At 43.1% G+C, this 24,215-nt stretch overlaps 1 protein-coding gene across 5 annotated transcripts in view; it reads left to right on the top strand.

Moving 5' to 3' along the window:
- The window catches only part of sema4d (sema domain, immunoglobulin domain (Ig), transmembrane domain (TM) and short cytoplasmic domain, (semaphorin) 4D), a 58,312-nt gene that overhangs the window by 24,189 nt on the left and 9,908 nt on the right, over positions 1-24,215 (top strand). For 4 of the 5 annotated variants that reach the window (XM_069673116.1, XM_069673115.1, XM_069673111.1 and 1 more), the window contains exons 4-14: positions 17,081-17,214; positions 19,870-20,015; positions 20,097-20,159; positions 20,268-20,366; positions 20,456-20,549; positions 20,683-20,799; positions 20,927-21,078; positions 22,722-22,897; positions 23,019-23,175; positions 23,265-23,487; positions 23,608-23,720. In XM_069673116.1, the coding sequence (XP_069529217.1) occupies positions 17,118-17,214; positions 19,870-20,015; positions 20,097-20,159; positions 20,268-20,366; positions 20,456-20,549; positions 20,683-20,799; positions 20,927-21,078; positions 22,722-22,897; positions 23,019-23,175; positions 23,265-23,487; positions 23,608-23,720 (1,437 nt within the window). In that variant the 5' untranslated portion in view covers positions 17,081-17,117. Of the gene's footprint in view, positions 1-16,836; positions 17,215-19,869; positions 20,016-20,096; positions 20,160-20,267; positions 20,367-20,455; positions 20,550-20,682; positions 20,800-20,926; positions 21,079-22,721; positions 22,898-23,018; positions 23,176-23,264; positions 23,488-23,607; positions 23,721-24,215 lie in introns of those variants that run through there. The other variant, XM_069673114.1, reaches the window with a different exon arrangement.

Here is a 24,215-nt window from a genome sequence, read left to right as displayed (position 1 = left end):
AACTAGCACTAGTAATGTTACACTACTCGCGCATCTGCGCATGCGTTGTTTTTGGCTAAAGTAATTTAACTCACACGCACCATGTCAGCCGTGACCAGGAAAAGTGACGTCTGGAAGTACTTTAAAAAAAGGCGACAATAACGTGCTGTTGAAGATATATGGTGTTACACTTGTACGTATATTATAGGCTTAACCACATGTGCTTAAAGCACAAGGAGACAGATAACAGGCATGTCTCGCATCACACCAATTGCTAGCCCTGTTAGCACATGCCAGAGCATAATGAAAATGAGCATAATGAAAATGCTGACTGGAGATATGCTATAATTTGCGAGTACTCGATTACTCGTTCATTTAGATTACTTGAATATTAAGATTACTGGAAATGGCCATCCCTAATCTGTACTGACAACATGCTAGCTGGCTATCCGGCGTACTGTCTAAAATGCTAACCTAACGTTACTTTAAATGTCAGCCAGCATGTCTTTCGCCTACTGCAATATTTTGTTGGGTAATACATTGCATCACAAGAAAAGGCTGTTGGTAGAGAGAAATGTTCTGCTCCGGAGCTAACTGCCACTATTTAAAGACTAGAGAAACAATAGCAGCTGTTAGCTGCTAGCTCGCTATAGCTAACTAATAATCATTTCAGGCATAAAAATTGCCTTCTGTAGACTGCTTTTGTTTATGTCTGAAATTTAGGACTCTTAAAAAAATGCATATTACATTTTGAGTGTTAATCTGTCACTGTTATTGTAAACTGCATGTGTAACGTGCAAGAATGCTTGGCATGTAAAGCAACAGTAACTAAGGAAGAGGGGGCTTAGCACAGGGTCGACTTGGTGCCAACACCTGTTTCCCAGAGTCCAGTACTTTTTATAAATGCTGCCACCATCAGTTTTATTGATGTGACTCTTTCTATCTATCTTTGTCGGCTACTTCTTCAAATGTTCTCAAATGCCTTGAATTACTTTCGTCACCATGAGGACGGAAGTGTGCCCTAAATCTGTCCGTAACATCACGAGGAGTCCGTGTGATAGCTGTTTAAAGCTTCAGACGGGGCTTTGTGCTGCTTACCCCTCTCTGTGCGGCGAAGGAAACGGTGAAATTACTGTTTTATCTCCTGGTATGCCAAGTTCAGGAGGACACACTGTTAGTGTTGTGGCAGCCTGTGGGTGATGGGCCGAGTTTTCACACAGCACTCCAAAGGAGGTTTTTGTCTCTGCTGGGCCAAAATTACCACCATGAAATTGGTGCCTGCTGAAGACTGCGCTGAGAGAAAAGCAGGGGAGAAAGGAGTCCTTCTTAAAGGCAGAGGGGAAATATAGCAGGGGTTATGGTGATGTTTACAGCCTCTTAAAATGTGCCCTGACTGGTGGGAAGCAGAGTAACTGTCTTTATTATATATTATATTTATTTATCCCATCGTATTCTTCCTCCTGTGCATCTCACGCAAATCATCTTTCGATATTTCTATCCCCCTTTGCTCGATTCAAAACCCACATCAGAAAAATGATTCCACTCTGGCAGCTGAAGTCACCTGCACTTGGCTCTGTTGCTGCTTTAAATGGCTCCCACCAATAGGACTACCATTCAGCGACTTGTGACCGCGAGGCCTTCAGCTGGGAACCACAAGACCTTCGGCTGGGCTTTCGCAGCTTCCAAAAATAGTCCCACATTATACGCCCCAAGGCCTCTCTGGCATCACAGCAGCCTCGAGGAAACTGCATCAAGTGAAAGGTTTATTACTTAACTGTGAGTGGTGGTTTTTATATGACCCCTAGTCTTAAAGTACTCACTCATAGATAAGTGATAAAGGGATTTTAATGGCGTATTAGAGCTGTGTAAACTGTCCTGACAGCAGCTCTGCTTAGTTTTGGAAGATTGTGCCGTCTTCCTGTTGGAAATATCTTCTTTTTTTTTTTATCCAAAAGGGGGGAAAATCCTTGGCACTCTTCTGGAAAGACAAGCTAGGCGACAGCAGGGTAAAGAAGGCTGCTCTTGCCTTCTTCACACTTAGTTATAGATGGATTCAGTTAAAAAACAACATAATAATTGACCTTTCCCTAAGCCCCTCCCTTGAACGGCCAATGTCCAATCCTAAGTTAGCAACCGTTACTAGGCACAGGAGTCCTGTCAAGCTTTCAGAGGCCTGAACAGTGTGCATATGGAATCTGCAAGTCCGACAGCAGATTTCCTCCAAGTTTAAAGGGGGGTGTCGTATTTTTAGCTTTTCTGAAGCCAGAAAACTCAAAAGGAGAGATGTTGGACATGGATTATACATTTAGGAAGACGGCACTCGCAGCTTAATCCATCGAATATCAACACAATCTCCTTTGTTTGCTCCAAGGTAAGACGCTAACTAACTTGGCTAGGTTAGCATGTTAGCAAAGTAAGGTTGAATATTAATAGTTAATCCAGATCCAGTGTGTGAATCAAGCCCACGATATGCGAGCAATATCCTGACGCGCTTTAAACAAAATGGAAAAACATGGATTGTTTAGTTTTGCTAGCAATGAGCTAAAAGGTCAGATAATGAGAGTTAAAGGGAGTCATAACTGAATATTAGCTTCAAATTAAACAATATATTGACTTAGGGCCCGATCAGACAGGACGCGCTTTGCAGGCTGTAAAAGGCGAGGCGCACCGCACTGCCTTTTTTGTGGAAGTAAACACCCGATCAGCGCGTTTTAGCAGCTGGGGGCGGCTTTTTTTCCTACTGTTGCTAAGGCAACCACCGAATCATTAGCTGTCATTAACCTAACCGTTACATTGTAAACTGACAGAAGGCTCGCCTCTCCTTTCATCCGATTGGACAATGAGAAAAAACGCCCATGACGTCGGGCGCTTTTCTGCTTTGAGAAGTTCTTTCAACTCGAGGCGCTCGGAGCGTTTCCTCAAAAACGCGAGGCGCACAGAGCGGAAAAAAGCGAGGCGCTCTGCAAAGCAAAAGCAGCGCGCAAAAAGCCTCTCATTGAAAACAATGACAAAAAAGCCGCCCCCAGCTGCTAAAACACGTCCTGTCTGATCGGGCCCTTACTCTGCTGTGCAAGAACATTGTTGTTCCTGTATGTAATGATCTGTCAGGACGTGGGGTGCCTGATGCTTGGACTGTGACCGATGAGCCTCGATTTTTATGTCCTTCATTCTCAACACTCCGCTGACAGATTATAGTCTGGATGAAGCTTTCGAATGCGTGTTGCAGTCCTTTTTGTAGGTTGCCGTCCTTTCTGTCTGACTATTTTCTAGAAATGTGCTATTATTTCCCTTGGAACATCTCTCACTGTTATGGTTGAACACGGCATAATATTTACATGCTGCTGTGAATGCTTGACAGGCGTAGCAACAGTAACCAAGGGGGGCGGGACTTAGCGAAGGGTCAGTTGGAAGCTTGCTACTTTGACACGGTTATATTTTTACTTGTATAACTACTAAAACAACTCTTACTAACTACTATTTTTGTGCAGGAGTAATAGCTAAATGAGCTTGAGGAAATGTCTGAAAACTGTACACTTGTCAGGATGACGACATCGAAGCGCGCACAAGTAGCTGCTTTTATAGACTGTTTTAAACTGAAGTTCCTGCATTGTTTTTTTAGCCTTTGCAGATGTCAATAGTAAAAACTCCTCCACTTATTTTCTCCTTTTAATTAAAATAAAGAGCACATGGTGATTATGTTTTCATGTTAAACTACTGAGGCATATTTAGTAGCAGGACGGGGAACACCACACAGCACTCCTTGTTCCTCCAGTTAGCGTACGTCTCTGGTCTGTGTGTTTATGGGGACGTTTTGCAGATCCAGCCGAGCCACGTGACTCGGGGAAGGGCGTGTTGTTTTTAAAAAGCTTGCCATCGACAGACTAAATATACCCTTTACTGGACCTGACCCTTCATTTGCCTTTGCTGTGGCCACTTTAGGTCGACATGCTAGCTCAGCAGGGGCCCTACAACCAGTAATTATATAGGAGGGTTTCCATTTAACATCCCGTGTGTAGTGTTGCCTTCACACAAGCGCCTTTCCTCAATTTAGACATTTGGGTTGTCATTGATGGATTACCTCCATTTAAATTCCTCCTAATTGATTTTCTGTTGCGGCTTCCAGCTCTTTAAACATCAGAAATAATCACGCGCTTTATGTAATAACTCGGCCTAAAATGTAAAACTGAATTAATGTTGTGAACGTAGCAGATCAGGCTGGTAATCCCGGATCTGGCTTTTGTGAAGTTCAACTTTTCCTCCCATCTGTCATGCAGGGAGCTCACGCTGGATAATGCACGCTGACTGCTGCATCATCTGTTGCAGGTTTTTTTTTACATGATTTTGTCCATATGACCGATAGTCAGCTGTGCCGTGGAGGTCGTGCAGCTGCTCGCCGGCTTTTCAGACCACTTGATGTTAACATGATGTGGCTTTGACACGCTGGCTTTGCACTTCACGGCTGAAGCCTGATGTCTGTTTCCACTGAATTCCACAGGGGATGGACTCACTGTCGTGCTCTTTCATCCAGACAATTTGAGAAACTGAGTAACTCTTCTTGAAAGTAAGGGGGGTTGGTTTTACACACGAAAGCCTGTTTACGGATCTTAGAGAGCACCTGTACTGCATAATAGAGATGGGCATATGACATGAGTTCTCCTTTTTGGCATTAGTAGATGTTCAATATGTGAGTTTTCTTATTTTTGTTATAAATATAATCATAAATTGACCCAGTTAGTGACCTGTTTTCCATCAACCAGCAGTGGTTGGTCTGCCAGAGAGGGTAGGCGGAGCTAAGCGGCTGCTTTTCCGGTCTCTGCAAGTGTTTCGAGTGAACTGTAATCTACTATGGCTGAACAAACAAAGAAAAGATCGATGACTACAGATACAACTTCAAAAATAAGTGAAAATCCAAAGAAAAAGTAACAAACTCGACGCTCAGATGAAGGCAAACAGTCTAAAAAGGAAAGCGACCGTCAGCGAGGAAAATCAAGAGTTACAACCGGAGCCAACCGTGGACGTCACACTTGCAACACTGTCTGGATATCTGGGAAGTGTGCTCCCGCAATTACCATGTATCGCCATAGGTGGCGCCAACGAGAACAAAACTTTGAGATTACCACTTTAAGCAATCACTGATGGAGATCACTTAACTTGACCATCTCTGCTGCTCATGTGAAACTTGTTGTATGAATCATTTGGTGGCTCCAGAGGAAGCTGCAAGAAGTCAGAAAAATGGCCTCAGGTGATGTCACTTGAGTCTGCATGGGTTAGGTTTTGAAATTACAGAATAGAAACTCAGAATTGTGGAGAAAGGACGTCTTCAGATCTCTTTTCATCTCTCACTACATTTCATGCTACTAGCATAACACACCTAAATCCCCATTGCATTGTGGGTAATGTATGTGACAAGAAAAGTGTGTTGAATGAAGGCGAGTATCTCCTGTTTTGCTGCATTGATTTCAGTTTGTTTTAAATGTCCATCAGGAACCCGATAATGTTATGGAGGTGCGATGCTAAATAGAGGGAGTAACCTTTTAAGATGTTGCCCACGAGTGGCTCAAAAACCAGAGACAGACGGTAGCCTTGATCATGAGATGGAAATGTAATCGTCAGCTGGAGCTGGAGCCAATGCTGAACGACAGCAAAGCCTCAGTTGTCCACACTTGTAATGTCAAAAACCAAACGTCCATCAGCCTGTGGGGAGGAAAACGCAACCCAAAACTCTGACGCAGCTGGCAGTCTTTTAAGATGAGCTCTCGGTCCCTGTCTCATCTTATAAGAGGGGATTTGATGCCCGCAGTTGGCATTATCACGTACACATGTGAGCGTGCTCGAGCCTCTGCCACATCTATAGCCAAACTGCATTAATCTGCGATTGACATCGGAGGAGACATCTGTCCCCATCAGTGTGTCATCCTCTGTGGTCTCAGTGTTCAGTTTCAAGTAAAGGCTGTCTCGCTCGGGCAATTTCTCATGCGGGCCCGGCTCCAAATAACCCATAATACCCCTGGAGAATACAAGAGCAAGGTCTGGTGCTTTTAGAGAAAATAAACACCAACAGCACTTAGCAGGCTGTTTTAAGCGCATAGATGTACTTTCGATTGCTGTGAAACTGTGTCTTGGAATACGCAGATTATTTCAACGTGTTTTTGCCGAAGTATTACGACAATTAATCGACAGATATTTTCCTCAAACACTGAAATAGGTGTGAATCATTGTCACAAATCGTCACAATTCTTTTACTGGATTTGGACTTCCACGTGCTACCTGTTCTTTAGCTCCTGATTACAAAATGCAGCAAAGCCCATCAGCAGTCACATGATCAGTACCATCAGTTATAATGTCAGACTGTATTATAGGTTAATAAGGAAACCTTGACCAAAGCAACCTGATTAGCATAAACCGTTAGATCTGTGTTATCACCGCTCCACAGCTGAGCCGGTGCTGTACAGATGGTGCGCTGGATTAAGTCTGCAGTCATACAACCAAGAAAATGTCTTTTATATGCACTCAGTTGCCAGTTTTTTATTCAGTACAGACAACTTTAGTTTATTAGGTACATCAGGCATCTGTTCTAACTTAAAGGGGCCATATCTTTTAAAGGGATATTCTCATATTTTCATGGGTTTCACATTTTTGGGTGTTTATTGTTCACAGTGAAAAGTGGAAAAACACAGAATTATGCAGTTTCCAGAGTTACATCTTTAAAAAGGTCGCCTCTGAAATGGGCCGTTCAGAACAGCTGCAGGTTTCTACGTAGAACCTTGCTTCGGCTAAAATCGACCAATCGTTATTCACCTCAGACTGCCTTCTCGCACGAGCTTGGAGTCAAGTCGTTGTCAAGATTTCAACTCAACTTTCCGATACCTTCTGGTGATTCTGGCTCGTACATATAAGGCCGAATAACCGATCCTAGACCAGCCGTGTTTTCCACAACTTTGGAGTGATGGTGCAGTGTGGCCACTCCCCCACGTGGGGGAGGGGCTACGCGGTCACTCCAAACACTGTCAGCCAATCGCTAAGTTTTGAACGTTGAACGGCTTGTTGGTTTCAGCAGGAAGAAGAGGCTCCGAAAAATAATTAAATTAAAATATGTATAACAATTTAAAAACAAAACAAACTGTACCAACGTGATTCAACAACACATTAGAATCATATAAAATTGGTTGCATAGCTAAAATATGTCCCCTTTAAGTATTAGCCTAGCCTTGGGCAGCTGTGGCTATGTAGTGGAGTCGGTCGTCCCTCAATCGGAAGGTTGGTGGTTCAATTCCTGAGCACTACAGTCACAGTCAGACGGTGAGACAATCTATGAGCGGGTCTTCCCAGGTGTGAAAAACCCGCTTCAACACGCTAATATTGGTAGAAAAGGGGTATATGAAAGCTACACGCAGAGCTAACATAAGCTGGAACCCCGTTTTACGGCTCCTCCTGATGTACAGTGTCCACCAGAGAGCATTGGGGAAGCAAATCTATTACATAAAGCAGCTTTTACTTTGTGTTTTACCAGTTTGAATTTCTCAACTTCAACTTTAAACATTAAAATACTTCATGTTCTAAAAGGGAAGTTGCTAGCAGCATCAATAATATATCATTTTTCTACTCTTTTCTACTTTTTTGGAGAAGAAGAAACGAGTACATCTCTGGGGGCGGCTAGTAAATAATGATATTGATTTTTGTGTTACAGGGATACTCAACGATACCTGATACCACATTTGTGGCTCATCTGCGTCATTTGTGAGACTGGCATCTCTATCAGATCAACCCTATTGTTTTATGCTGCCCTCACTGGTGATTGTTAGAACAAAATAATAGGCACACCTGTTAGCTTAGCTCTTATTATAACTTTCATGTAGGTAGGATTTATTGCAGGACTGTTGAACTAGGTTACACTAGTTTTAGGTAGGTGACCCTAATATTAAGAGGAAGGTGAACTAGAGCTTAGTTAGTGTGCAGCACATCATGGACGTGTCGTACTGAACAGCCAGAAGAGACATTCCTTCCACAAAATGAACTTCTCCGAACACATTTCCCATTACACCGCTTGTTTGTGTGGTCAGGCCCATTGGTATTACAGCAACAGACGGAGCGGGAATAGAAATGAGAAGCAGCCTCTTGGCGTGCTGCGGCCGAAAGGAAGAAGAGCATCTCTGTGCATTGATGCTGATGATGAGTGAGTACATGGAAAAGAGAGCCAGTGAGGGGAGAGAAGTGAGGGGTTGGAGTTGTTGGCAGGCACTGAATGTCCAAATCCCTCACATCACCCTTCGTCACCCTCTGTATCCTCACTATCCTCTCTGCTCACAGGATGTGGAGCTTCTTTTTCTGCCCCCCTCTGCATTTAAAATGAAGAGGCAAGTGTTGAAACCACTATGGGGTCTAATGTGACAAGTCATGCTACCAATACAGCAGGGAATGAGATGCTCGTTGAGTCAGATAATGTTGGTTTAGTTGATACAGCTTCAGCCCACTCTTAGTCATCTGAGTGGCTAAAAAGAAATGTAATGTGAGGCAAACTTTAGCCCTCCATTTAATTAGTAAAGCTGCATAAGAAGCCCATATTGACCGATAACTGTCCATGGGGGTCACCCCCGGTTTATCTCTAGCCCAAATCTGTCTTATACCCCCTTCCCACTGAAATTAGTGCGCTGATGTGGGTTTTTCAGACCCGGGAAGACCCGCTAATAAGTGCAGATTATCTCTTTTCCCATTGCCAATGAAGTATCCTCCTTTCGGTCTCTCTTCTGCTGTGTCAACGTCTGACGTCACAAACGCGCCGGAAACAGGGTTAGTAAACGGTGAAGATGTTACGGTGGTTAGTCAGTCTATTTATCAAACTCGGCGCCAACAAATTTTAAACGATCTTCAAGCGCTGCTCGGACGAGGACGGGCGGAAATTTTAGCTGAGATGACAAGGAGCTGCAGAAGTTACCGACGGAGCATAGCATCGCACCGGAAAGGGGGCGGAGATTAGCGTGCTGACACAGGTTTTGTGTTCCCATCAATGCCAATCGGAGCCGAGGCGATAATTACCCGGGTCTACTGCAGAGTCATTTGCCCCGGGTCTGAATGCCGATTGAAAGCCTTTCCCACTAAGCAAAAAAGCCGGTTGGGTTTTATGACCAGTGGGAAAGGGGCTTTATACAGAATCTGTTGTTGTTTAACACATTTTTTTGTGTGTTAGGAGCATTCTGGTTTCCATCGCTACAGTTGGCTTTTATGGCATGTAGGAAAACAATCTGGGGGAAAAGAACCAGACTGCATGTTAGCCCAGAGCTCATTGTTTTCCGTTTTTGGATTTAAGATTTTATGTGTACAGATAAAAGCCGTCTTGGCCCTGATATCCTCAATCACTTATCTGACCTGCTGGCTGAACCAGAAGCCTCAAAAAGTTGACCTTCGCCCCCCAATGAGGTTTGGTAGTCGAAGAACAATAGCTGATCTGTTCACAAAATTTGCTGACAAACAAGTAATAAGTATTTTGACACTTGCTATGAGTCATGCCATTAGCTTCCGGAGAAAGAGAGGCCCTGGGTGAGGGAACCAGTTAATCATGAGATGAGATGCATTCTGATCTGGCTGATTCACCTCAGGCATTCAGGTCACATGTTTACCTCGATGTTAAGAAAAGAAAGAACATCCTTGAAGTTACCGCAGTAAGTGATGGACCTTTTTTCACAAAATACAGCTGTAAATGTTCCACCAGCTTCTCTACATTAACAGTAATAAACATGAAGCGGCAGGTTTAACTGCACTAGTAACTGTCAGCCTGTTCTCATTCTTGCCATGTCTAAAAATTTCTCTATGCTCCATAATGGGCTGGATTTGTCTGTTGACTTTTTGGGCCTCCCTTAAATTCACCAAAGTATTGTCTTGAGGGTTTTTCCCATATATTACAAGCTTATGGATCCTCCTTGCACACCTGTTGGCCTTCTTTTTAAGCAACAATTGTTAGTTGTTAAGACGCCACACTGTATAATTTTGTCCTTTTAGAAGGTCGCTGGTCTGCCAACAGTTCAGAAGCACAAACACACCCCCTTCTTTGGCATAATATGTGTAGCTTCTCTCCTTTTTTCACAGCAGTGACTTATTAGGGGAAAGTGAAGTTGTAGTAAGCTGCCTTTGTAATTCAGGAGTCATTGTGGTCAGGCTCATTAAGCAAACAGTGTGTGCAGATGGGGAAAACAATAGTTGGAGTAGAAGCTGTGAACCCCCCATCCACTTCCATCTGGTTATAGAGTGATTTATCAAGATGGCTGCCTTCAATCAAATTGAAAAGGTTGGCACGCCCGTAATGATTTGTTAGCATCACATAAAGTCATAAACGCACTTCCTTTTTTCCCAGAAGTGGGAGCACACCGATAGGCCGACCTCCAGTTCCCCCCTCTCTGTCCCCTGCCCTCAGTGGGCAGCCTGCCAACGTCTGTGCCCAGTAACCAGCTCAGTGCTGGGAACCCCAAGGCCCCGAGCAGGTGTCAACCACCCTGCCCAGCCAAAGGAGCTGAGAAGGGAACACAAAGGTTTCAAAGAGACCTGCCAGCATGGTTACCGTCTTAAATATCCCAGGCCAGTGTAGCCACTCCTCTAAATCTCTCAGCAGCAGAGGGCCGCTGCCAGTCGGCTCTTTCTGCTACTGTAGCGCGGAGTCAAAGGGGTTTGAAGCTTTTTTTTAAGCTTTGTTCGTCCTAAATGGGGCTCAGAGTGGTTATAGTGATAGAGGGCGTCAGGAGTGCAGGGATAGAGGGATGAGTCTAGTTTAAAGCTTTTATTTATGCCACAGGAGGATTTTTCAGAGAGAAATTTGTCTGTCTGGGCTTTTCATGCTGGATTCAGTTTTGTTATCTCGTCCATTCACACTCTGCCCACGTCACTCCCTTTATTTCTCCCAGTCTCTGCTGAGCAGTAATGGTTTCTGCTGCCGTCATCAGACATCACCACATTCACAGGGCAGCCATTTTTCTCTGACTTTGAGCTTAGAGTTAGAACTTCTGTTTTAATGTCCTAATGCTGTAAGTCATGTGAATTTTGCGTATCTGACCAATTATCATTTTACTGCTTCTCTATTGTAAAGCAACATGAAAGTCAAAAGCTAGTAAAAAATCTAGCCATGTTTCACAGTAAAACACTACTTCTGATAACCCATTAGCTGCCCTTTGACAACCGCTAATGTCATTCAGCCAGAAAATATTACCGTTAGCTAGGAAGTGGCTAATAAATGGCAAAAAAATAAAGCTAATATTAAAGTTTTGTTGTCTTACACAAAACATTAGGAAATGCATGAATGGTTAATGAATGTCTGGCCAGGTTTCAAAGTAAAACACTCCATTTGATAACCCATTAGCTGCCCTTTGACAACCGCTAACTTTAGCATTCAGCCAGAAAATATTACCATTAGCTAGGAAGTGGCTAAACAGCTAATATTAAAGTTTTGTTGTTTTATACAATACATTAGGAAAAGCATGAATGGTTAGTGAATGTCTGGCCAGGTTTTAAAGTAAAACAATACATTTGGTAACTAATTAGCTACTAGCCCTTTTTACATTTTAATTCTGCCACAACGCCGTTACGAAGCTCCGCTATTATGCCGCCTGAGCCATTTGAAGTTAGACCAAGCCACGCCAGTGTAAAACCGTCCTAGTGTGTCTTTTTACATAGCATTCCGGCGTTGCAGAAGCAAAACAAACAGCATGTGCTTCACATACACACACACACAGCGCTGTTCCGCCCTGCCGGCTCCGGCGTTTAAACAGCCGCTGTTTTGCCTCTGTTACTACCTCCGATGCCGGCTCAGAGGCGGAACGGCTTCGCCCCACCATTCTGCCTCTGTGCGTTTTACACAGAAGACGAGGCGTTACAGACGCGTAATAATCCCACCTTGAACTGGCAGTGTAAAAGGGGCTACTGTCGTACAACAGCTAGCGTTAGCATTCAGCTAGAAGAATATTACAGTTAGCTAGGAAGTGGCTGAAAGCTAATGATAGTGTTTGGTGGTGTTACACGATACATAAGGAAATGCGTAAATGGATCATAAAAATTTGACCAGGCTTCAGAGTGAAACAATACATTTGATCACCCATTAGCTACTGTTGGACAACAGCATACAGCCAGGAAATATGACTGTTAGCTAGGAAGAGGCTGAAAGCTATTAGTACCGTTTAGTAGTTACACAATACATTAGGAAATGAGTAGCTAATGAGTAATGTAATATGTTGTTTTACTTTAAATGCGGCCTGATATCCCTTCAGTTCTACACTATTGATTGTCTTGTCAATTTATGATCAATTGAGATGTTGTGAAATGATAACGACCGTCCATGTCAAGCTAACAGTAATATCTAGCTAGTGGTGAAAGCTTTGCTACCTGTAGCTAATGGGTTATCAAATATGTTGTTATAACTTCAATTATGGCCTGATTTCCTTCTGGATCTTCACTGTACAGTATCTTTTATATAAAGTGATAACATAAATCAAACAGTTATACGACGTACAGCCTTGAACACAGCTGCGCAACATTATAACAGCGTTTGAACTTCCCATCCCGAACGCGACGTCAGAGAAAGATGGCCGCCGTGTGAATATGGTGAATGGATCATCTCTACTGAATGCCTCCACATCCAGGTCTCACAGGCTTATGTGATCTTTGAAAACACTGGCTTTAGCTCAGGGCTAAGCTGTCCTGGCATTTAGATTGGCAAGACTGTAAAAGAACTGCATGAGAGGGAGAAGTGATGCCTTTCTCTCCTTCCTAGTTCTCTACCCTCCCTCCTTTCTCTCTCTCTCACTCTCTCTCTGTTCATTGTTGAGCACTCTGCAGTGATGATGTGGATGTGATGGGGGTGGAGTGGAGTGGAGGCTACCCTCATCTTCGGTAAACAATAGGTCCTTGTGTGTTTGACCCCCTCTTTAGCGGAGTGGAGTCCATGGCTCGAGCTGAAGCCGGGATGGAATTCCATCTTTGCCAGATTTAGTCGCTGGAAACCCTCTGAAAAAACAACAACCCCAGTATAAGGCGGGTCAGTCCTCGGGGGCAATTTGCTCTAACTTACAACCGCATCAATAATCAATTATCAGTCTCTCCCTTTTTTCTCGAGCTGCGGTGGCCCCTAATCGATCGTTCGAACGTGCTCTGCCACATGATATATCTCCCCCTCGACTGGGTAACTGATTACTAACCTATATTTGAGTGGGATGAGCCACAATGGTGCTACTAGGTCATTAAAACATGGCTGACAATGATTTATGTGTCCTTTTTGTTCTGTAATTGTGGTTATTAAACCTAAATGAGGACAAATTACCTAAAAAAGAACTTAAAAAAGTGATTTTTTTCTTGATTTTTAGCTTTAAGTGAACATGATTCTTTTCTGTTGCTAATTAAACCTATGTTATTTAGACATGGTGAGACTGCTTGTAGCTTCCTGTGAGAGAGAACTTTCTTTATTTCAATCCTCGTCTTACAAGACATCCGATCATCCCCTCATTGGGCGGGCGGCCCGCCCTTTTTTGTGAAGGTGTTCTGCGGGTACTTCAGCTTCTTTGAGCCCGCTGCGGAAAACCAGAAAAACCTGCTTTGAGCCGGATCACGTTACTCTTTCAGAGTCACCTGACCGGCCCGGCCCACCTGCCTCCTGCTTATTACAACAACATGAACGCACATGCAGGCTCCTCCACAAAAGCTCCATCTGCAAACCCTGAGTGGTCTCCACCAATATTGTAAAAGCTTCATCCGTGTTAAACGACAGAGTACAAAGCCGGAGTTGTGCTGAGTCGGACCACACCGCTCCTTTCACATGATTGGATCAAGAAAAGGAAGTACTTTATCCTCATTATTGAATTATGTCAGTTAAATCACTTTGTGAGTTAATTCCATTTCAGCGTTGACAAAATTTATTGTCATAACATTTAAAGAGAAAAAGAAGGTGGTTGAAAGTCGAAATCGACCTAAGATTATGCTGCATGTGCTCCGCATTGCGGTTAATTTGGCAACAAGCAGTGCATGTATTACAAGCAGGATTGAGAACAGATTTAGAGATTTATTTTAATATTTAACTTAAGCTTTAAAGCATGAGCTCTACCCCACTTTTCTGCTGACCTCAAACAGGAGACTTTCAATATGGTTCAGTTAACTAGAGGATATTACCATTTTAGACATGAAATAAAAGCACATTTGTAGATATTTAAACTGAATCTTTTATGTTTTAGACTTATTGCTTTCAAAATAAAACGCAGCATCTCAAGATAAATTGTGGGACTTGTCATTGTTTCAATTTAACAACATTTTATGATTGATTGAGGGCATTGATAACCAAGAGTTACGTTGGCTATTCACTTAAAGGGCCAGTACGCCAATTTTCAACCTCAGTCCAATCATGCTTTTATGGGGAGCTAATGCCATTATGGTAGGAAAAAAATGCAATGGAGGACGCTATCTGCTTCTCCAATGGGCCCTGGAAAACCTCCGCTAGACTACATAAAACGCGTCATCTGCTGGAGGCCAGGGAGCTCGCTAAACTACACTTCCTCAATCTAGGATGACCGCCTCTGATGTCGTGTCTCGTTCAAAATCGTCAGGTTTGAAATGTTGACTGCAGACCTGAAGATTTTTTAGACGATCCACTGGTATATTCTCGTTGTATTTCGGGTTCTGTATTAATTGCCTGCAGCGAAAACAGTAGTATTTCACTCCAGCGTCTCTCGCTGGGCCGTTCCTTTCAGAGGGAGGGACGCAATGCATGCTGGGTGTTGTAGGACTGTAGAACGGGCGAAAACACGAGCTGTTTGTACAACTTTCTCCACAACTCGAATATTTTGGCTTCTATCGATTACAGAGAACACCAGCTCTGACTGACAGTGGCTTTTTCCAGGGGAGAACTGCTCCTTTAATCACATCCTAGCCTAGCCTCCGAGCGGTGACTTGCATTTTAAAGCCGATTAGCATAGACAAAAGCCAGGCGTTGATGTTGAACGGGAGGTTTTATTGAATACGACAACACCAGTGTCCTGAGGTGGGTCTGGATAGGTTAAACACGTGCACGCATGGCTCACAGCAGCCTAATGGAATCCTTATCAGGCACATCCTGGAGTGAATGCACCAGGAGGGAGCTGTGAAGAGGCAGAAACCTGACGAGGCTCCGCAAATTAGCAAAATGGAAAACAGATAAGAGCTGAAAGATCATCATTGTCGTCATCATCATCTGAGGCAAACGGATACGCGTATTAGTGTCTCAACAATACTGCAGGGTAGGTTAGTGAGTTTTGAATAAAAGGATTTTCTTAAGCCTGTGGTTTTAACTTGTTGCATAATGCACATGCCAACAGTAAACTTAAGTGTCAAACAGCGGCCATAAGACGCACAATAGTTTAAACACACGCATTCATTAGCGTGCCTGAATGTGACGCCAACTGTGCGAGTGTGGTTTTTGTGCTTATTACAAACATGAGCGTGTTTTTCCTGCTGTGAGTCATGTTAAGTTCAGGAGCTCATCATGTGCTGCAAACCCCTCTCCCTCTCTCTTTCCTCCTCACCGCCCCTGGCCCCTCTGATGCCTCTACTCAGACAGAAGTCCACATCCATTTGTTTTCAACCCCACCAGAAATGGTTCTTGTCATGTTACAAGCTGGGCTTCAGTTCAGTTCTCCATAAGAATTAAAGTGTGTAACAAATGTCAGATTTGTCTCAGAACAATAGGCAAAGTTTTGTGTTTTGTTTGCTGGTATATTGAACAATATGAGCATTGATTCATGAACAGGAAGTTGAAAGGACACGAGTAGCAGAAGTTCCTCATTTAAATGTGGCTTTGGTAGATTCAAGCTGACTACTGTGTGCACCTAAACCCACACAGATGAAGCACACAGACTTGGTCGGTTTTCTGATATGTCACAGCTTACTTAGTTGCAGCACTATATGACACTTAAAGCTCCTGTTTGTGTCGCTTTTGGCGCCCCCTGTGGACAAAGCTGTACCTCTTATCTCTTTGCTTGAATTTGTCCTGGTGGTGGTTTTTAACAAAAAATCTTTTATCTTATTTATATTTATCACTCACATTAAATTTTTGCCCAGGAAAATGTAAACGCAGGCATAAAAAAATGTCCGCTGTGAAAAAAGCCCACTCCTGCTTAAAGCTCCTGTGAGGAACTTTCGGTTTGTGTTGCTTTTGGCGCCCCCTGTGGACAAAGACGTACCTCTTATCTCTTTGCTGACTTTGTCCTGTACATACTTAGGGGGGGTTTTTAAAAAAAAACCTCATCCTGCTTTCTTTAGCAGTCATCCGTATCACTCACTTTAAATTTTTACCTTGCAAAATGTAAACAAAGGCAGCGTGCAGTTAATCTCTTTACCTGACACCTACCCCCCGCCCCCGCCTGCAGTTTCAGACATTAAAAATAACTATATAGAAATAATCAATCTTGTCGCTGATGGTCTGGTTTGCTTTTGTAGCTCATATAGAGTAATCTGAATTAATTTCAGCCTGTTTCATAACCAGTGAAAAACTCCTCACAGGAGCTTTAATTAATGATTATTTATTTTAGCAATAAATTGGCAGGTTATTTTTACAATTTATCCACAATTGTTGACATCTTTAAGTAGCTTTTTTAAGTCTTATCAAAAGTCCAGAAACCAAAAGAGATTTAATTTACAGACATATCTATAATAGAAAACTGGAACAAGGAAATAGTCTGCATATTTCTTAAAAATGACTGGGGAGATAAAATAATTTCAACTTCCATTGAACAATCAGTTGATTAATAGTTGCAGCTCTGTCTTACAGCTGCCACAACTTTTTATTGTTTTACACACACAAATAACAGCATTTCATATCCAAAAACACAAACTTTAACATGGGTTTGTAATGAAAAAGAGGAGTCTTTCATTGATTGTATTCAGATGCATGTGACGTACCAAACTGACCTCTCTGAGCGACACTAAAGAGGATGAATCAGTCCTGCCAGCTCTCAGTATGAGGGGAGTGGATTTGATGCCTGTCCCATTTTAGCGTCTGCGCTGCATGATAAGATCAGCCTGCGAGGAACTCGTTCATCACCACATGCTTTTTTTTTTCTTCGTCGGGGGTTTGAGAGCTTTGCTTCTCTTTTTTGTCTCGCAGAGGAAACTTCACCGTCCCGAAGTTACCGGAGTCCAACATGGGGTTTGGTGTGCTGGGAGTGTTTCTGGGGCTGCTCCTGGAGGTGTCGACACATGGACCCCACGCTGTGCCTCGAACGTCCTGGAGACACCAAGGTAAGGCTTTATATTTAAAAGGCTTTATATCAATGTGATTTGTCAATGCTGTCATTAGTGATACATTATTTAAATTGTTCCATATATACCAAATTATTGCTGATAATAGTAAATAGTGTCTGTTAGCTCATTTTGCTAGTATTAAAGCTACAATAAAGACATATTTTGGCTCTTGTGGTGACTTTAAATTGGCTTTTCTAACCTGTTGATTTACATATGTATCAATTAATCAAATTTAATATTAGTTTAAGGTTTTGTTAGCACATCCGTACACTTCTGTTCCCTTTTGTACAGTAAATTTCATCTTTAGAAAACTGATAATTTCTTGTAAGTGTTCTTTTGAAACCTCTCCTTAAGTCATTAAGAGACTAAAGGCCCTCATACTTGTTAGTGAGCGTTGGTATTTATGAGGTTACACTATCTTAAAACGAGAAACATGAGACACTAATGTAAACGTGAGTTGACCTTCAATGCACAGAACCTGAGCTGTCACATTGTGTAGAGATATCTTAATAATAATACACCAAAACTGCCTTTAACTAAAGGTTCACAATGGTTCAGCGACACCTGTTACTTCATCGTATGTCAAAAGACTGTCAGTCTGACCTCAGGCTCTCAAGTTAGAGCACTTCCTGTCAGGCGGAAGTTCTGTTGGCATACTGCACTTTACAGAAATAGCTCCAGTAACCGAGTCGCTGCGTGAGAACCGGTACAGCTCACCCTGTAACAAAGTCAAGTTTCTCCACTCGCCGTGGCACCGTCACTGGTTCAGTCAGTCAGTGAGGATATTTGCTTTCATCATTGTGGTGTTTACGTCCAGGCACCTGCAACCCGAACCCACTTGCACCTGGCGCGACCGAAGCCAGCAATCACAACACGCAGCACACGAGAGGTGCACTCAACAAGACGCTAATGTGTCTCAGTTAGAACAGCAGAAACGTGTGTCTCAAGCATCTGTTTTGGAGGGTTCAGCTTCTAATCAAAGGTGGTTTTGTGGATCATATTATTACGGAAGCTCTTTGCAGACATGCATCCACACAACATCCGTTTTCCCGTTATAATGAGTACATTTTTGCTCGTTTTCTGGAGATCTTGACTTATTTATCACAAGATAACGACAAGGCACCACCATCACGTCAGATCATCCTAACTGGTATCCCCGGAGTTGCAAACAAACATAGAAACAGGCTCAACTTACCTCACTAGTGTGGGCAGTGGCAGCAAGGCATGTCCTGGTCTGTAATATCACAGTGACCAGCCTCTGTCGCTTAAAAAATACCCCGTTATCACGAGAAAACAAGCTTTGTTATCCCGAGATAACGAGGAAAATAAGTTGAGATTTCGAGAAAACAAGCTGAAATTGTCATCACAGGAAAACCGAGAAAATAAATTGTATGGCTGCATGTCCGCTAAGGGCTTCCGTACATTAGAGTCAGATGAATATATAATTCGGACGTTATTTGTCTTACACAGATGTATTACTGTCAGCGTATGTTTCCTCATATCAACAGTTGTTTAAACGTCTTTTTACAGAACATATAATGATGAAAACAATGTTAGAGTGATTTAGAAATGGTGTCAATATTTAGTGTGAACAGCTGAGCGTGTCACCGTGTCTGCAGCACAGTGAGTTGAGCAGAAGTTATTTGTTATAGGAAGCAGCCTCCTGATTACCTTTGCAAAGTAATGTCTGTGCAAAATCCACACAGAAAGTTCTGTTTCATTCCAGATTAAAAAATGTACTATACTGGCCGCCATATTGTCAATAGGTAGACTCTTTCCCCTGATAATTTGTATCAGTCCACAATATTCAATATTGATCAGGCTCTAATTCATATTTACCAGTTTACTCCTCATGATAGTTTTTTGGCCTCTTTGAGACACATAAACAAGCTTTACGCAGAATATTGACATATTATGAACTTGTAAAGTCCCTATTTAAAGTAATAATTTCGAAGATTTTCATGTAAATAAATATCTGTTAAGTCTCTATCTATCGCCGTATGAGGTAACACAATGGTGATTGAGCCTATGGCCCACTGATGAAAGCCTTTGCATTGTCAGTATTACAGACTGGCTGTCTGTGGCGACATTTGTGGTAAAAATCACCAGCGGCGCCCAGTTAGTGACGCGTTTTCCATCACCCAGCAGTGGTTGGTCTGCCAGAGAGGGTAGGCGGAGCTAAGCGGCTGCTTTTCCGGTCTCTGCAAGTGTTGCGAGTAAACAGTAATCTACTATGGCTGAACAAACAAAGAAAAGATCGATGACTACAGATACAACTTTTAAAAATAAGTGAAAATCCAAAGAAAAAGAAACAAACTCGACGCTCAGATGAAGGCAAACAGTCTAAAAAGGAAAGCGACCGTCAGCGAGGAAAATCAAAAGTTACAACTGTGACAAAGGGAGGCTTAGCCATAGACGTCTGGTTAAGGGGAAGTGTCCTCCTGCAGCCACCGTTTATCGCCATTAGGGGGCGCCCAAGAGAACGAAACGCAGTCAGTTTAAACTCCCAGCTGACATGGAGCAACATCAGCATTCACCAACTTCTGAAAACAATCTCTCCTGTATAACTTTGTCAGACTGCTGTTGTGTGCTGAGCAGGTTTGAATTAAACCTTTTGACTGTAAAATAATGTGACTTTTTTTTCCCCCTTAGATTTAGATCTGATGGAGTTTTCCGAGCCCGGGATCTTCAACTACTCCACGCTGCTGCTGAGTGAGAAGAAGGATGCGCTGTATGTGGGAGCCAGGGAGGCCATCTTTGAGCTCAGCAAGAAGAACGTGACGGTGAAAAACAACAAGGTATCTAAATCAGAATATTATATTTGAGACGAGATAAATAAAACTGTAAAATCATAAACTATTTTCTTTTTGTTTTTTAAGGTTCAGTGGAAAGTAGCTGAAAACCCGATGATGATGTGCACGCTGAAAGGAAAATCAAAAGAGGTTAGTTCAATGAGTCGCTTGTTGTTTTATCTTTTATAACCTTTATGGTGTCATAATTACTAATTAGTCTGCTTTAAAAGGTGAGTGAGTAATGATTCTGCCTTTCAGCGGGATTGTCTAAACTACATCCGAGTGCTCCAAGTCGTGAACGACGAGCGGCTGTACGTCTGCGGCACACACGCCTTCCAACCTCAGTGCGACTACTTGGTAGGTTTATGAATCTCATTAAACAAATACTTGTGCTCATCGTCACAACAACCGTTTCCCTGAAATGTAACCTCGAGTTCCTCTTTCAGAACCTCGCCGACTTCTCTCTGGACGGCCGACCTGAAGACGGCAGGGGGAAGTGCTCATTCGACCCCTCGCAAAGCTTCACGACCGTCATGGTTGGTGAGTTGAGGCCAGTTTTACGTCAAAAGCTCTTTTGGATGTGAGCCGTGCCGTAAAATGCATAATAATCCCCAATAATCTCTGTTTTTTTTGGGAGGCAATAAATTGCTTTTTGTGCTGCTTTTTTTATCAGATGGAGAGCTGTACTCGGGGACGGCTTATAACTTCTTAGGCAGTGAACCGATTATTTCCAGATACTCTCCATCACAGTCCCTGCTGAGGACCGAGTACTCCACATCATGGCTCAATGGTGGGTTTGTACAACATATGATAGTGAACATATGGAATCGATTGTGCTGTATTATAAGAATAAAATCCTCTCCTTACAATGAGGCTTTCACTATAGCAGTCCAATCGTCCTCCTTCCTCCCTTTCAGAGCCCAGTTTTGTTTTCGCTGACGTCATCAAAGAAGGCAGAAACAGAGCGGACGGCGAGGACGATAAAATCTACTACTTCTTCACTGAGGTGTCGGTTGAGTACGAATTCTTTGGCAAGCTGCTCATCCCCAGGGTGGCGCGCGTCTGTAAGGTCAGTACACGTCACGCACCATCTGCACATACCAGCAAGCATCCCTCTTTAGCCCTTATGCTCCTGTTGTCTCTGTGTGTGCACGTCTCTCTCTATCTGGGGATCACTCTTTCCATTGTCTTGTTTCTCTTTTCTTGCCCTAACCTGTGCTCGTATCAATGTTCGTACTGTTTCTAAGTTATGGTGTCTTTAGATAGAGATAAGATACAAGTCCCCAGCCCGGACTGACACAATGACAAGTCAGCAAAAATACTGAGTAGCTGTGACACCTTTGATAAACTAAACTTAAAACCTGCCATAAAAGTATGTTCCCTTCCCAAAGCAAGTTTTTCTTAAGGGACGTCTTTTTAAAAAGTGATGCCATTGAATCGTTTTATTTAGCATTAAATCAAAAACCAAACAAAGCATTTGGTCAACCTGTTTCTTAATGTAATGTACCTGAACATATCTATGCAAAAAGATCTTACACTTTAAGTAAAATTCCACTTAAAGGGCCAGTACGCTGATTTTCAACCTCAGTCCTATCATGCTATCATGGGGAGCTAATGCCATTATGGTAGGAAACAAATGCATTTTGGCTCTGTGCCTTTGGAGGACACTATCCGCTTCTCCAATGGGCCCTGGAAAACCTCCACCAGACTACATAAAAAGTGTCATCTGGCTTTCTAATCTACACTTCGTCAATCTAGGACGCCCGCCTCCAATGTCATGTCTTCAGGTCAGGTTTGAAATGTAGACTGCAGACCTGAAGATTTTTTTAAACAATCCACCGATATATTCTCGTCGTATTTCGGATTCTGTACGATTTACCTGCAGCGAAAACAGTAGTATTTCACTCCAGCGTCTCTCGCTGGGACGTTCCTTCCAGAGGGAGGGGCGCAATGCACGCTGGGTGTTGTAGGAATGTAGATCAGGCAAAACCACGAGCTGTTTGTACAACTTTCTCCACAGCTATGGCACCAATTTCAAATATTATTGCTTCTATCGGTTACAGAGAACACCAGCTTGACTGGCAGCGGCTTTTTCCAGGGGCGGACTGCTCCTTTAACAGAAGGCCATAATTTAAAAAAAAAACAGAAACAGAAAACTTATTTTGTTTATCAGGAAAAATTAAGATTTTCCTCCCACTTTAACCACAGATTTCTATCTAAATCGTCCATTTATGTCGGAGTTTTCATTGTATAGCCCCACTGAAGGCGTGTTAAAATGACAGCTTCTATTATTAGCCCTGAGTTGTGTCTGCAGGTATTCCTTTCAGAAAGCCTACAGCCCCAGCGACCCATGCCAATAAGGTGTAGCAGCCCTGAGAGGTGGAAATATCCGTCAGCACTGTAGCACCACTCGCTGCTGCACGTTATTGCTTTGAGAGCGCGTTAATAACTGAAAGGCGTCTCAGACAAGTTTATCTACTCCTTCTTTTATTAACATTTCTCTCTGCTTATCCTAACTTTTGTATGAAGACAGTTAGCAAACAATGTTCAGACAGACTTTGGTAAGGAAATCAACCTGAAACAATAAAACCCGATATGTCCCGCTCCATCCCCAGTGGAAATTACGCACACGTTCATCCTCTGCCATTGTCTCTCCTGTCCTCATTTCTTCCTCTCTTATTGCCTAACATGCTGATGTGTCTTTTTCCACAGGGCGACCTCGGGGGTCAGCGCACTCTGCAGAAGAAATGGACATCCTTCCTGAAAGCCAAGCTGGTCTGCTCCATGCCAGAGCTCAACTTTGTCTTCAACGTAGTGCATGACGTCTTCATCCTGAAGGGGGCAGACTGGAGGGACACGGTCATCTACGGGGTCTTCACCTCACAGTGGTCAGTGATCTGATTTGAGTATTGGGATAGTACGATAGTGTCGATAAAACCCAGGTTCTTAAATATTCTCTCTTCCCTCCCCCACCTCTCTGCCGACTCCATCATCATCCTCGTCCCCCAGGGGTAACGTGGGTTTGTCGGCAGTCTGTGCTTACAACATGACGGCTGTGGAAGAGGTCTTCTCCAAGGGCAAGTACATGCAGAAGGCCACAGTGGAGCAGTCGCACACCAAGTGGGTGCGCTACAACGGCATCACTCCTTCTCCACGACCTGGAGCGGTGAGTTTAATAAGTCGGTATATATCATGCACAATAAAAAAACGTCCAGAGCTTCAATGTCTCCTGTCTGCCTTTTTTTCCTGCATCAGTGCATTAACAACCAGATGCGACAGCAGAACATCAGCAGCTCTCTTCACCTGCCGGACAAGACCCTTCAGTTCGTCAAGGACCACCCTCTGCTGGAGGATCCCGTCCTGCCCATCGGCAACGGGCCTCGCCTCATCACCAAAGACGTCAACTACACGCAGATCGTCGTGGAGAGGGTCCGAGCCCTGGATAAGAACATTTACGACGTCATCTTTACTGGAACCGGTAAGAACACATAGATAAGGGCGTCCATGTCAAGCTCTGTTGTAATTTTTGTTTTAAACAGGCTCATTTTATACTTCTAGTTTGGCTGAATGATTGACATACTGCTATTCTCGTCTTTAGATAAGGGAGTCCTGCACAAGTCGGTGGTGATCGGAGGAGAAGTGCACATTGTGGAGGAGATTCAGCTCCTGAAGAACTCCGAGTCCATCAAGAACCTCCTGCTGTCCTCTGAGGTCAGTGCCTTCACTGTAACGCTTAGTGAGAGAGACAACTGCACCGCAGGAAGTCGGCAAATATATATAGCACCTAGAGAGGCAGCTGCTCTCAGCTGCAAGTTTATTTGGTGCATCTAGCTGCAGAAATGCAACAGTCCTGCAATTATATCGACTTCATGAAGGTTATATTTTTTGTAGAGAGGAATGATCCATTTTTAAGGAAGTGGATCTGTATTGCATTATACAGAGAGGTGTTTCTGCTATTAAGCCTAAACTCAATTGTATAGATTTGGATGACAAAATAATGGAAAGACCTCTATGTATAACATGCATGTATTTGCATTGGTTTTAGCTAAGTGTATTTAAATTGGCGTGTGTTTGAAAGGCTCAGTTTGCTTTGAAAAACTCACAACAGGAAGTTTCAACAAGATGGTGTGAAAGCAAAACCAGCACTCTTCCAAATTAGATGAGACCGCAACTTTATCTTGTCTGCAGAGTCTGCTTGTGGTTGTC

The sequence above is a fragment of the Semicossyphus pulcher genome, unplaced genomic scaffold (assembly GCF_022749685.1).
Source record: "Semicossyphus pulcher isolate SPU_LCO1_2020_fin unplaced genomic scaffold, fSemPul1.0.p SCAF_22, whole genome shotgun sequence".
Lineage (NCBI taxonomy): Eukaryota > Metazoa > Chordata > Actinopteri > Labriformes > Labridae > Semicossyphus > Semicossyphus pulcher.
Note: the sequence above shows the minus strand (reverse complement) of the source record. Positions and strands in the feature narration are given on the sequence as shown.